Here is a 13661-nt window from a genome sequence, read left to right on the forward strand (position 1 = left end):
TCCAATACTCATTTTCCACAGAATAGATACACGATACCAGTTGCGCTTTCTCGATCTCTCATCTCTCTGACATTGAGTTGACACACAAACCCGCTCTCGATGAATATTGTTTGCTACAGTGCTTGAATTTCGGCGTGGGATTGAGCATAATTTTACTCATTTCCTCAGATTTTGTGTTCACACCCAAAGTGTGCGCACATAAAGCCGCCTCTCAGTACTAAATTGAGTTCTTTTTTGCTGCTTAACAGTCAAATACACAAAAAATGCCAGTCTTGGTGAGTTTTCACGTAAAACACAGTCAGGTATGTTTTAAGTTAACGTAAACAGTTTAGAAAAAAACGCATGTGTTGCAGTATAATCGATCCGTGTGTCAGGTCTTAAAGTGACAGCAGGTATATGCCAAACTATGAGATAATATTAAAAATGCTTAAATGCTAATGCTTAAATAGCAAAACATCTCCAAAAACACAATAAAGTCTTATATTGACCATTCAGGAGGGTGTACACGGCAAGTGACTGACCAATAAAATGAATCAAAAAAGGTGCAAAATTGATATAAAGAAAAGAAAATGAAGACGTGCTACGCATGCTATGACACAGAATGAAGGTCATTCTGTCCAAGTGTGATGTCCTGAAACTCTGGTTCTCATGGGACATGGCTCACACACAAACTGAAGAGTCTGTGCATCAAAGACACTTTTACAAGGCCATTCTTGCTAAAGAGAGCTATCGATGTGACAGATGGTGTGTTGCTGACGGAGCAGAAAAGATGTTCTTTGCTGTTAAGATGTGTCACTGATAGGGTGAGCGGACACTGGGTCACCTCCTCTCACTGGGGGCACAGCTAACAATGCAAAAGTTGACATGTCAAGGAAGGACAGACTGGCTTTCACCATCCAAACTTCATTTTTGTGTATTTTGTGATATGCTATGGTGAGAAGGAAACCTAGGTTACCTGAGCAATACACACATATTTTGTAATGTACAAAACAAAATGCAGAAGGATGGACAAGTTTTAAGATTACTAGCCACAATGTCCTGAAGAAAGTTTACTGGATATTCGCATTGTGTAGTGTTGTATGTTCAAAAATAAATGTAATGAATACTTTTATTCGGTAAGGACACATTAAATTGTTTAAAAGGGATGGTAAATGCATTTATAATGTTACAAAAGATTCCCATTTCAAATAAATGCTGTTTTAAAAAAAAATGTATATACATTAAATGATACCAAAAAACACGTTTTCCATTACAAAAATCAAGCAGTACAACTGTTTTCAACATTGCTAATAATAAATATTTCTTAGCACCAAATCAGCATATCAGAATGATTTCTGAAGGATCACGTGACACTGAAGACTAGAGTAATGATGCTGGAAATCCAGCTCCAATACATTACATATTAAAATGTATTACAATTAAAAATGTATTTTAAGTTGTAATAATAATTCACGTTACTGTTTCACATCAGTGTAAATTTAATCTTTCTTAATCTGGTTTGAAAATAACCGATTTTCTTTTGTGGTTGCAAATAAAGAGGTTTCTTTGTTAATAAAGTCACAGCTGTCATTAAACATTTTAGGAAGATAGCTAGTAGATAATTATAAAATGTTCAGAACCATAAAAAAACATTCCAGACAGTTTCATGTTTTCTATAATCTTTGTTCTCTGTCATGTTTCATGTAAACCATTGAATTACACCAAACTGTTTATTAACAATAATAGCATAGATAAGCACATTTTATTTCTATAAATTAGTTTCAATGTGCATCAGTTTAGTACCTTGAAATATACAGCTAACCCTGTGTGCTACAACATGTACAGAAATCTTTGGATTCTGCATTTTCATAGCATCACCAGAGCTGTAGAAGTATATCTATTTCTGTTCCAGTAAAATAATACAAAAAAATAAAAAATAAAAAACAGGCAGGGAGGCAAGGATAGACAGGATGGAAAGAGAAAAGAAAAGACATGAGAGACTCATCCTATGTTCATTAAATGAAGAAGATTCTTTCTTCTTCAAATTCTTGAGAGAATAACGCAGATCTTCTAAGAAGGGAAGATTAGTCACTACGTCTCACGTAACCTAAATGTAATTTCTTGATAGCTAAATTCAGGCCAGCTAACCTGAGAATGAGGTCATGAGCTATCTTGCCACAGCTTTTTCAGATCTTTATTTGAACTGAGCAAAGACAATTATTACATTTGCAGAGTTCATGGGCATTTGTGTCCATCCTCTTTCTCTGTAAACGCCCAGTTCCCCCAGGTCTCATTCTCATCATCTTTAAAACACATCTGGGTTCAAAAGTTTAATGTGACAGTACTCTAATCTCTATTTATTCATGAGATCATTTAACTTTTCTGAGCAAGGCCTACTATTTTAGGTCTACTCACAGATGAGATATGATGATATTTAGACATTGAGTGCAATATTTTTTTACTGTGTACACTCAAATCTATCAAAGCTAAAACAACACCTATCAGAGAAAATCCCTGTTTTCTGTCCGACAGAGATGAGTGCTGTTAGAGTACAGCTATCACTGTTCTCATATTTATTATCCTTTAAAAGATAAATGCATCCATGCCTGTAAGTTAGTATCACTGTGTGTTTCCCTGACATATTATAGTACTTCATGTCTATCACCTCCAGATTTATCCCAGCTGATGGACACACAGATGATGCCTCCAGGTGTTGCATGCACTCCCAACATAAAAGCTGTTTCAAAAAGGTCCTCCTAGATATTCCTCCTCATGCAGTGAAGAGGCATTTTCTCTCTGAAAAAAAAAAATATATATCTCTCCGAATATGGTGGACGTAAGGACTAAATGAAAATAGTTGGGTGTAATAAAAAAGAGGATAGTTAGATAGCTTAGCAAGTACGGCTCATCGGCTATACATGTACCTGTTCTTGTACTTGCCTGTTTAAAGTACAAAATACAGTATTTGTTCACATTTTTGTACATCAATACAGTTCAATATAATGTGTAGTTCAATATAATGCAGGGCTCAGCAATGTTAATGAACTGTAAAAAAGAGGGGCTAACCTTGAAAACAAGATGCAGAGAACCCAGCCAGTAAATAAATAAATAAATGTATCTGTTTGACAGTAGAAAGCTTTTGGCAAGCGCTGGCCGCCCCCATGCTGCTGAAGGTAAAACTAATGAGAGGGTCATCAATATGAATGTCACAGTGACTAGACTGCTTTCACTGGCACTGACATGACTTGTGTGCCTGGCTTTTTCTAAAGCCCCCAAAAACACCCTTTCACAACAACAGGAAAACATACGGCATGCCATTGCTGTATCCATGGATACAAGAAGAGCCTCAATATTAGCCAAGGATTTGAAGAAAACTCTTTCAAAAGTGTCAATTAACATCTTTTGAAGTCGCAGCTTGTTGTGCTAAAGTATAATATAGATTTCTGAACATAAAAAATTTTAAGAAATAGAATAAAATTATATAATTAATAATAAAGGTCTAATGCAAGCAAAAATGATATGAGACATTTTATATAATATTATACTACAGGACTGTTGAATGTTTGAATCTGATTGGTTGACGACCGCAGGTCTTGACCACATTACAGTTCCATATCACTTCGCCAAATTATTTCAGTTATTTCAAAGGTCCTTAAAGGCTACAACAGCAAAAAATCCAAAACCCACAACAACACTGATCAAACAAATAAATATAGTAAAAAACAGGATAAAAAGGACAAACTATTCCCATGTTTTTGCCACATAATTACATTTTATTATGGAGAGCACATACCCTCTTTCTCCCGCTCTCTCTCCCACTCAAATGCTCACACACACAGTACGGACACACACTCGCACAGAAACGTGTTGTCAGCGCTGCTCTGACGATTTTATCAGTAAAATAGTTTAGCAAAATAAAAGCTACATGACATTTCTCATTAGTGAGGTAATAACGGCGCTGTTCTTGAAGCAGATAAACTTGCAGTTTTGCTATTAGTAGAGACGCTGCTGCCGAACATTGTTGAGAGATGCAGACTCAAGTAATTCACACACGCTGAATCTCTCTCTCTCTCTCTCTCTAATAACTGCATTAATAACTGATCTGATAATTGATAGTCTGCTATCAGTGGCTCAAGACTCCGTTACTAGCTCTAAAATGATGTTTTGGAATTAGCAATGGAGGCATGGGATGAGATGCGTAAGAAATTAGTCCTTTACACAAGAGCATTTTAAGGACAAAAACCTGACAAATAGAAAACAATGCACGCCCGAGGTGTAACAGCCATTCTGCTTCTCGTCGTGGCTGTATTACTACCTCGGGTGTGCATAGTTTCTAATAATTCAATGGACCGTCGTGAGTTATTCCTTACATAACCTTGAGTGTGTAGTCTTTCTGTATTCTGTATTCTCTCTTACCTGGTTAGAATGTTAGCCTGGTCTGTTTTGCGATTGTTTGGTTTAGAATGAGCTCTGGAAACATATGCTGTTTTTGGAATGAATATCAAAGGTCATCCCTGGAAACACACAGAGGTTGCTGACTGACAGCGCCAACACTGATCTCATCTTGTGTCTTATTACTTTGCGCTTCTACAGGCCAAGGTTCGATTATTCAGAAACCTTCCACCGAGTCTCCCCTAAGCTCTAAACCCAACTTCTTAATTACAGTCGACATAACCCATTTAATCCCATTCTAATTAATACGGGACTCGGCATGCAGTAGTATTGGGGAGAGAAGGGCAATGAAAATTAGACACAGACTACAATCAGGGAGAGAGGAAACTCGGTCAGAGAGCTGAAAGGACAATTACAGTATCTGTCTTGGTAGAACAAAAGAATAACAGTTTAATTCACATTGTAAAACCGCCATGTCAGGCGAAGCCTCCTACACAGCTTACCGGGTATTTTTCCTATTCAACATCATGCATAAAGGAGATTACAGATTAGTCAAATGTTATATTCATATGCAAATTATGATACTGTATGTTTATGAATGCTTCTATATGCTTCCAAGCAGCATCATTCATTACCCAGCATGCTCTCTTTAGCCTCTGTGATTTGGCAATGCGTAAATATAGACCAAGATCGATTCAACAGAGAGTTTACTCGGAATGAATGATGCATTTAGTCTCTGGTTCTGGTCTACTCAAAATAAGTAAAAAATAAAGTTTAAAAAACCCATTTAAAACAGCTGTGTTGCTTAATATCTTTGTGGAAACCCTGAAACACTTTTCCTAGGAATCTTTGATTAATAAAAAATGTCCAAAAGAACAGCATTTATTTGAAATATTATATATGGTATATATATTTTTCTTCATATTATAGACTGCCTTTCAAGGCCCGGATAGTGAATTGTGAATTGTTTGGGACTCTGTGTTCTGTCATCAGTCAATCAGTGTCATAATTTTCCTTCAGCGATGTCACACTGCCTTTTTGGCTCAGATGATTGGTTCCAAAAGTCCTGTCGTCTTGCACAAAAATTTCATATTGTGTACTTGCAGGCACTCCTCGACTAGGTAGAATGAACCTGCCTGAATAAAACTCTTGGCACTCATTTTATGTTCGGAATACTCTGGACTCATAGATTTGAAGTAAATCAACTGAATTTAGATCTATTGTACAAGCTTCTCTGCCTATCAGTGAGTAAGGAGAGTATCTATTCCACTAATATAGATGGTGTCAAAGGGTTTAGATACTTACGAAAATGAATGACATTCGACAAGCTCAGACAACACTTTCAGTTATGTTCTCACACACAAGACTTGAGAGTGATTCACAGACTAGAACTAAAACTACAGGAATATGAGGTTGGAAAAGATCCAAATTCTTCCCTCCCTTAGGGATCAGCCCTCAAACAAGCGTAAAGCACGTAGATTAGATAGTGGGTGATGTAGCACCACAATAATGACTCATTCAGTGCTAACTAACGTTAATCACTGCTGGCAGCTGAGGTGCAGATCCAGCTCTTTAAATGGCATTTACATTGCATATTAAGCCTTGAAAGGCTAACCTGGAAGAAAAAAAACTCAGAGGGGGCACATTGAATGAAGGACAAAATTGCATCAGTTTAGCTATAATGAAATTGTATCTTCACGTGCTTTGTTGCCACCACCCAAAAGCCCGTTTAAGCCTTCGATAATGCAATTTCCTGACAACCTCACTGCCTCAGAGATGTGATTTTCACTTGAAATAAGAAGGAAACAATGTCATTTTTCTGTGAAATAAAACGGAAAACACAATACTTTACGGGCACTGCACCAATTGTGAGATTCCCAAAGGACTGACATGGCATGATGGCAAAACCACAACACAATTCAAACGGTGGCCTTTACTGGCTTTACTCTGAATCAAAGCACTGCAAAAGTTCCTTTTTTGTTTGCCATACTGATGAAAACATTTGTGAGACATGGAGATGCAGTTCTATTTAGTTTCAGTATGAAAAGAGAAAGAAAGGAGTTATTCAACATGGCCTTCACATGATCAGAAATAAAAAGAGTTTGTATCATAAAAGAGTGTATAAATTGACTTTTAGTAATCACAGAAATACAACAGCTAGATATAATTACATAATAATATGAACAAATATTTATACAGAAATATATATTGCTTTATTTTATAGATATATAAAACTAATTATAAAAGCAGAATAAAAATATAGTAATTTGCATATTTGCACATAAAAGAGGTTGTATAATACATTGACAAGCCACTCATGCCAATGACAGTTATTTAACCGGCGGAGTACCAGTATGGACTTGAAATGTGCCATCTTTGCTCATATGATACCACAGAACGTTTTGAGTCGTAAATGCCATGATGTAAATATATTCACTCTACAACTGGAGGGAAATGACATCCACAAGAACAAATCCACACACAGTCCCAAGCCCTCCATTAGTGACAATCCTGAGTTGTGACGTGAAAGAAAGTGACAGGAAAAAAATATCTCTGTCCATTTTGAAATTTTAAGAGCCCTTTGAAAAAAAGAAGCGGGCACTGGTGAAACCAGTCTACTACATTATATATTACCAATAATCCTGGTAACAATAATGACCCTCCTTTGTAGCTTATTTTTGTCTAATTTGCCAGACAAAAGAAACTGAATTTACAGGACAGACTTGATCGCTAACTAGAACTGAACTTGAACTGATTGAATTTCCTCAGCTGGTAAATTTGCAAGTGCAATTTGCAAATACAAATTTGACAACATTGCAATATATGGCAGTCAGTTTCCATACACTTTCATACATGGTTGTTTTGTTATTATAGCTTAATCTTTCAGACTATCAAAAACACACAAACTGGTTTGATCGAATCAAACAAAGAAACAAAAAAGATCTGTAAAAAAAATAATTTTTAGACAAATTCTTTCAAAAAACTCCCTTTCCATCAAATTCTGCAATACACCATTTAACACACATTTCTAATCAGACCCTGGAACATTTCAGGAGCGTAACACCCCATGTTAAAAGCTATTATCTGCAGCCATTACCCTAAATCTTTGCATTACCTTATTTGATAGAAAGTCAAGGGAACAATAAGCTGGAAACTAATGGAACCATCTGACAAATGTTGCAGACAGAGATTCTAAATTCAAAAGATCAAGAAATGAATTGCAAATGTTTTAGCGTTGCTATGTAAAAGGGAACCGTTTAACATTTGAAAAAGAACATTTATAGGTTTGATGGAAAATGTTTTGAATGGACAGTTCAATTAATATTGGTCAAAAATGTGTCTCTTTTAAGTCTTATTTTGCATCTTATGTCACAGAGATACTAACACTGTAATACTGACACAGTGAAGTAACTCATGTCAGTATGCTAATGCTCTGAGTCTGAAACGTACAGTGGATTTTCAGGAGATGAAAATGCCTAGCAGATGTTGCCACGGCAGAAGTGTTATCTTGCCATATGCGCATCTGTCTAGACCAGTGTGCATTATTCTGAGACTGACTCATAGGAGAACTGACTTACCTTTTAACATTCTCTCTTTCCCAAGGCTACACACACACACACACACACACACACACACACACACACACACACACACACACACACACACACACACACACACACACACACACACACACACACACACACACACACACACACACACACACACACAAACTACACAAATATCCACAGCCATGTCCATACATAACAGCTACAGACAGTAGAGCTGTGCTATATGCTCAAGACCAGTGAACCAGTTATGGGTCAGTCATTTGTTGTAAAACAATACAAGAAAAAAAAAAAATCAATGTGTATTATTACTCCAAATGCTGTTTTATTTTTGGTAAACAATGTCCCAGATTTATTTGTCACCCATACAGATTGCTCAACATCATTGGAAAGATATTTTAGATGTTTAGAAGGTTCATTGTAGGTTTGATTTCCGTTTGATGATACTTACAATCTTCTCAGTTTCTTTGTCTGCTTGTTTTCTTCTGTATGGAAGCCCATTTCTACCTCATAAGAAAAAATGAATCATGCTTTGGTAAATCAAAATTATAAGATAAAGTCATAATTGTGAGTCATTTTTTTTTGTTGTTGGCATAATTAAGATATTTCATGTCATAATTGTGAGTCTTTTTTTTTTTTTTTGGCATAATTAAGATATTTCATCTCATAATTGTCAGTGTCATCATTGACTTTTATATCGATATCAACTAAGACTTTTATGTCATAATTTTGACTTCTGTGTCATATTTTGGCTTAGGCTATGTCTACGTCTACATTAATCAGGATACATTTGAAAATGGCATTTTCATTTCAACTTTGGACTCTCTGTCCACACTATCGTTTGCAAGCGCTTTCCAGAAGTTTCTCATCCACACTGAAACGTCGGAAAACACTAAATTCACCTTACTGCGCATGATTAAAACCTCATAAAAGCTCACTGAGATTATATAGATGGAACAGACATCATAAAGTTCTCATGCTATTCTTCTGGCAGGATCATTTTATTTAGCCAAATATCTCACCATTCACTGACGCGTTCAGGTTGCACTCAGTCATCATTATGTTTGGTCTAAAAAGCAACTGCTCTCATGTATTGCCGCAGGACAGCAAATGTGAGTAAACTTTCTGTCATCTTTGTAAGGCTGTGATATGAAGAGTTTGCAAAGTAACATATTTTAGCAACAGTGTAAAAGTGAATAGCACATATCAGGCAATAGCAGTATAAACATTCAAGGCCAAAATGGAGAGAAAAATATGCGTTTTCAAACAAAACGTAGTGTGGCCAAGGCCTCAGTATGTCATAATTTCGACTATTTATGTCCAAAACATGTTTTTTTCTTGTGGTAGAAATGCTTTTGTCTTTCTGAAAAGAAAATGTTGCATAGGGTGTTGGCTTAAACATTTAGCAAAAAAAATGTAATAACTCTGTGCTTTTCCTAGAAAATATTAAAACTGTTGAGCTGAGTTAATTTGAGAGGCATCAAAAGTATTTGAAGATTTTAGACTGCCAAAATAATAATTAAATCAGGTCAAAATCATACTTTTGCAAAAGTTGTAACATTTCACTGCCTCTTATGAATTAAAGACATAACACCTTCCCGAAAAATATCTTTGACATATGAAATTGTTTAGGCATTTATGGAAACAAGGGAATAAGCTCTGGTTTCTGAGTGACTGCTCCATTGCCCAGTGTTGCCTGTGACATTTCATGGCTGCTGGATAATCAGCACCTCTTTGCCAATTTCATATCCTCCACCTCCAGCATTCCAGCTATTCCATGTACTAGTGTGGAGATATGCGTGCTCAACTTCACTCACTGATAATGCCCATTCAAGACATGTGATAAACAAACAGGCAAATTACAATTACTGATCCACTTGCCATACAGATGCACTGCATATCCCAAAATTCCAAGTTTTCCTGTATGTATGTATGTATGTGTGTGTGTGTGTATATATATATATATAAACATAACATTTCTTATCTTTATTAATCTTAATGTCTTTTCCCCTTTTAAACTGAATGCTGTTCTGAGATGCATGATTGAGATGCTGGGAACAAAGAATCTTAGTACACACAGGTGTTTTGTCTGATATGTTTCAACATTTGAATATAGCTGGTGTATGAAATATATATATATATATATATATATTTTTTTTTTTTATAAATAAAAAAGATATAAATATATATATATATATATATATATATATATATATATATATATACGGTATATATATATATATATTTTACATTTTTATATATATATATAAAAAAAAGGCACTGGATCAAATTCTCAAGTGAAGGTTTGATGGTTCTTTTTACTGTACAATGGTTGTTAGTCCCAGTCAGAACATGTACAGACAAGCAACCAACTGATCATCTTTACAGGTTTTCAGCAAGTGTTCATAATGGGGGTAAAACAAAGAATTATTCACCAGGGGCAACATGAGTTATTAAGAAACATGGGCGATTATATTATTTACACATGACTATCCTCAAATATAATCCCTACAGGTAATAGGCCATATTGTATGATTAGTTAAAAATCAAACATTTATGTGAAGTTACAATTTACAGATTATTATTTATTCTCACATAAATTAATACTTTAATAGAGGGTTTCAGTAAGGTCCTATCTTATATGGTGGCATTTTTTAAGCTGCTTAAAAACACATCTGGGCTTAATATAGAGATCATGGGGGGGAAATGGTATCTTGCCATTAATTTACTTTAAGTACTTACACATTTAATTCGTCATATAGCTGGTAGTGCTGTAGTGGATTGTGATAGAAATGATTAATTAGTTGCTGAAATGTCCAAATTAAAAAATGCTGTGCGCTGATTAAAACACAGGCCATCTAATGTATCACTGATCACAGAAACTCTCTATGCAATCAAATGTGAGATTTTCTTGCTGTTGCAAACAAACAGTGACTGAACAGAAAAGGCCTGGGAACACCCATTACAGTAACACTTTCTATGTGTCCTGTATCCATAATGCATTATAGAGGTCTTCAGTTTTATAAAGGTATTCACATTTATACTGTAAATAACTGTAACCACACTTAATAGTTGTAGATTTACGTTTAAAGTGCTTTAACTTTCATTGTTATTTTTGATCAGTGTTTAATGTATTTTGGTTAAAGGTACAACAATTAATAGGTAGAGTAAGCATTATAATGTATTATAACTGTGGTTACAATTATTTATAACACAAAAACTGATGATAAGGTGCATTGCAAGGCATTATGAATACCACGTCATAGAACGTCATAGAAAATGCTACCCAACAATATTGTGTGAAAATGAAACTTTTGTCAGTAAAACCTTTGCAATTAAGTTATAACATATATTATATCTGTACTTTGAGGTCACAAATAAGATGAAACAGAGCTGACCAGTTTTGTGTTTTTTTTTTTTTTTTTACATTTATGCATAACATTATTTAGACACTCTGAATATGCCAAATGAAGCAAATTATTTCAGTAATTAATTAATTAGTTTTATGAATTCTAAACCAATTTCAACATTTTTACAATTGTGGGCCACAGAGGATCCCTTTCAAAAATCTCTCAAAATGAAAATGTCGTAATCCAAACTGTGCATCAATAAATAAGCAGATATCTGCATTATCTTGTATCTTGACTTTTCTGATTATGTTTTTTTTTGTTGTTGAGCAAATATAAATAGGTTTTCCAAAAACCTCTCACTCATTACATTGGTAGCATTATCACATTAACAACAGTAGCACCATAGCAGTGTGATACACCTGTAAGAATACAGCAGATAATCAGATGTTCCCATGGTTTATCTTGTCCGTACCTCTCTTGCATGTAAAGCTTAGTCTCTCAGGATGAATAATGTCTCAATGTGTAAGCTTTCATGGATCCATCCAAGAAGAACAGACATGAATTTGCATCTACACAAACACAAACCTGAAGACACACCAAAAGTCTTTCTGGCTCCCCATGTAGAGGGAAAGTTTATGTGTTCCAGCCAAGTCCGATGTGAGTTGCGAGCAGGTAGCACATGCCTATTGTGCAAGTCATCAGCATCATGGGGAAGCCCAGCCTGTGAAATAAAGCACAGTGAGAATTCATATCTGAGTCCCTACATGAAAGTTCCTACCAAGGTAAATTGAACCTTAGAAAGTCTGAAAATCCCACACTGCTACACTGAAATAGTGTTTATGAATTTATGAAAGACCACAGATATTCGTGTGTCCCAATGAAGGCTCTTCCTTCAACATAACCTAGCATCTTCTTATGTTACATACCCTCTCCATCTTTGTTCCTCTTTCTATCAAATGACGATCTCTGAGCAGTTCCACATTTTTCCCTCTTCTGCAGTGCATTTGTTTATGCCTGTTTGTGTGTGTGTGTGGAATTCGATTCTGAACAGCAGGGGTCTCGATGCTCTCCCGCAGAGGAGCATGGCAGGCACGTTACCCGCTTCATCAAAGTGGTATTAAAGTGTGAGTCTTTAAACATTATGGCAGAGTCAAAAGCAGGGGACAACAGCATTAAAGTATGATCTCCAGGCATTAACGGTGAAGTCAAAGGCTGGAGACGCAATAGACTGATGATACCAGTCCCCCCATTTAACGTAAGCTGCTTTCCTCAGCCTCTGCAAAGCCGTCAACTCTCAGAGACATGTGGACCGTCCTTGATGTACTCGCTTGTAAAAGCATCCATCTGGAGAGTGGAATTACCATTGTAATTACAACTGGACACTGGCCTAATCTCCACACTCGATCGGCATGCATCAGTGCCCTTCTGACCCTCGGTTCAACATGCTGCGTCTCTTCTGTCCATGAGGATTATACTGCATGCTGTCCAACCTCACTTATTTTCAGAAGAACTAATAATTGCACATGGACACTCAGTTGAGTAAGTCAGTACAAAAGAAATCAACAGATTAAAAAAGGAAGTGGACAGATTATACGGGGAAAATAGCACACAGCAAACATAGCAAGAACTATATAATCTGTTTTCAAAACAATGTCTGCACCCAACCCTCCCTTTATCAAATAATCGAGACCAATATAGATTCTGTCACTATTAAATCACTCTGATGCCAATTCAAAACTGTGTGCTATTCTTTTTCTGTGGAACAAAAGAGGAGAATTTTAAAGCATCAATAGCCCTTGTTCCATATAACAAAGTTCATAATGTTCATGGCTGGTAGACTCCAGTAATGACAGGAAACGTACCAACGTTTCGACCAGAACGTTGTCGTCAGACATCTTGTTTGCCTGACGAAGACCTTCGGGTCGAAACGTTGCACATTTTAATAAATTGATTTTTGGAAGCAGCAGTGGCAGTGTGTCGACTTTTGTTTACTTTATAGTAGAGTATTTAGGAAACCTGTTTGTTTTTTTGCAGGTGTGCTTGGTGTAACCAAAAAAACAGAAATTACGCACTGCACCTTTAAGTAGAACATCTGTGTCTTGTTTTTGCTCAACAGCCTTCTGATCTGTGTCTGCTCAGACTCTTTTCACAGAACACTAAAAATCCACATGCAATTTTAATAATTTCTGTTCTGTTTACTTCGCTGATAGTTCATAAAAGCGCCAGGTCTTGTTGCTGAATAAAAGTCCCATAGAAAGGGATTCTGGAATGAATAAATGAGTGAAAAAGCTGCTGAGATGACGAAGCACTTGTGAGGATGAAAGCTCTGGACATCCATTTAGCCCGAGTGCATACCTTCAGCAGCCCAGTGGAT

The 13661-nt window shown here is 36.0% G+C and overlaps 1 protein-coding gene across 1 annotated transcript in view; it reads right to left on the reverse strand.

Moving 5' to 3' along the window:
* Window positions 1–1804: 1804 nt before the first annotated feature.
* Window positions 1805–13661, reverse strand: part of oca2 (oculocutaneous albinism II) — a 97385-nt gene continuing 85528 nt past the window's right edge. The window contains exons 24-25 of the mRNA XM_082137239.1: window positions 11873–12008; window positions 1805–2775 (exon numbers count right to left, since the gene is read on the reverse strand). Of these exons, the coding sequence (XP_081993365.1) occupies window positions 11921–12008 (88 nt within the window). The 3' untranslated portion in view covers window positions 1805–2775; window positions 11873–11920. The remainder of the gene's footprint in view (window positions 2776–11872; window positions 12009–13661) is intronic.

The sequence above is a fragment of the Leuciscus leuciscus genome (genome assembly GCF_965113295.1).
Source record: "Leuciscus leuciscus genome assembly, chromosome: 14".
Taxonomy (NCBI): domain Eukaryota; kingdom Metazoa; phylum Chordata; class Actinopteri; order Cypriniformes; family Leuciscidae; genus Leuciscus; species Leuciscus leuciscus.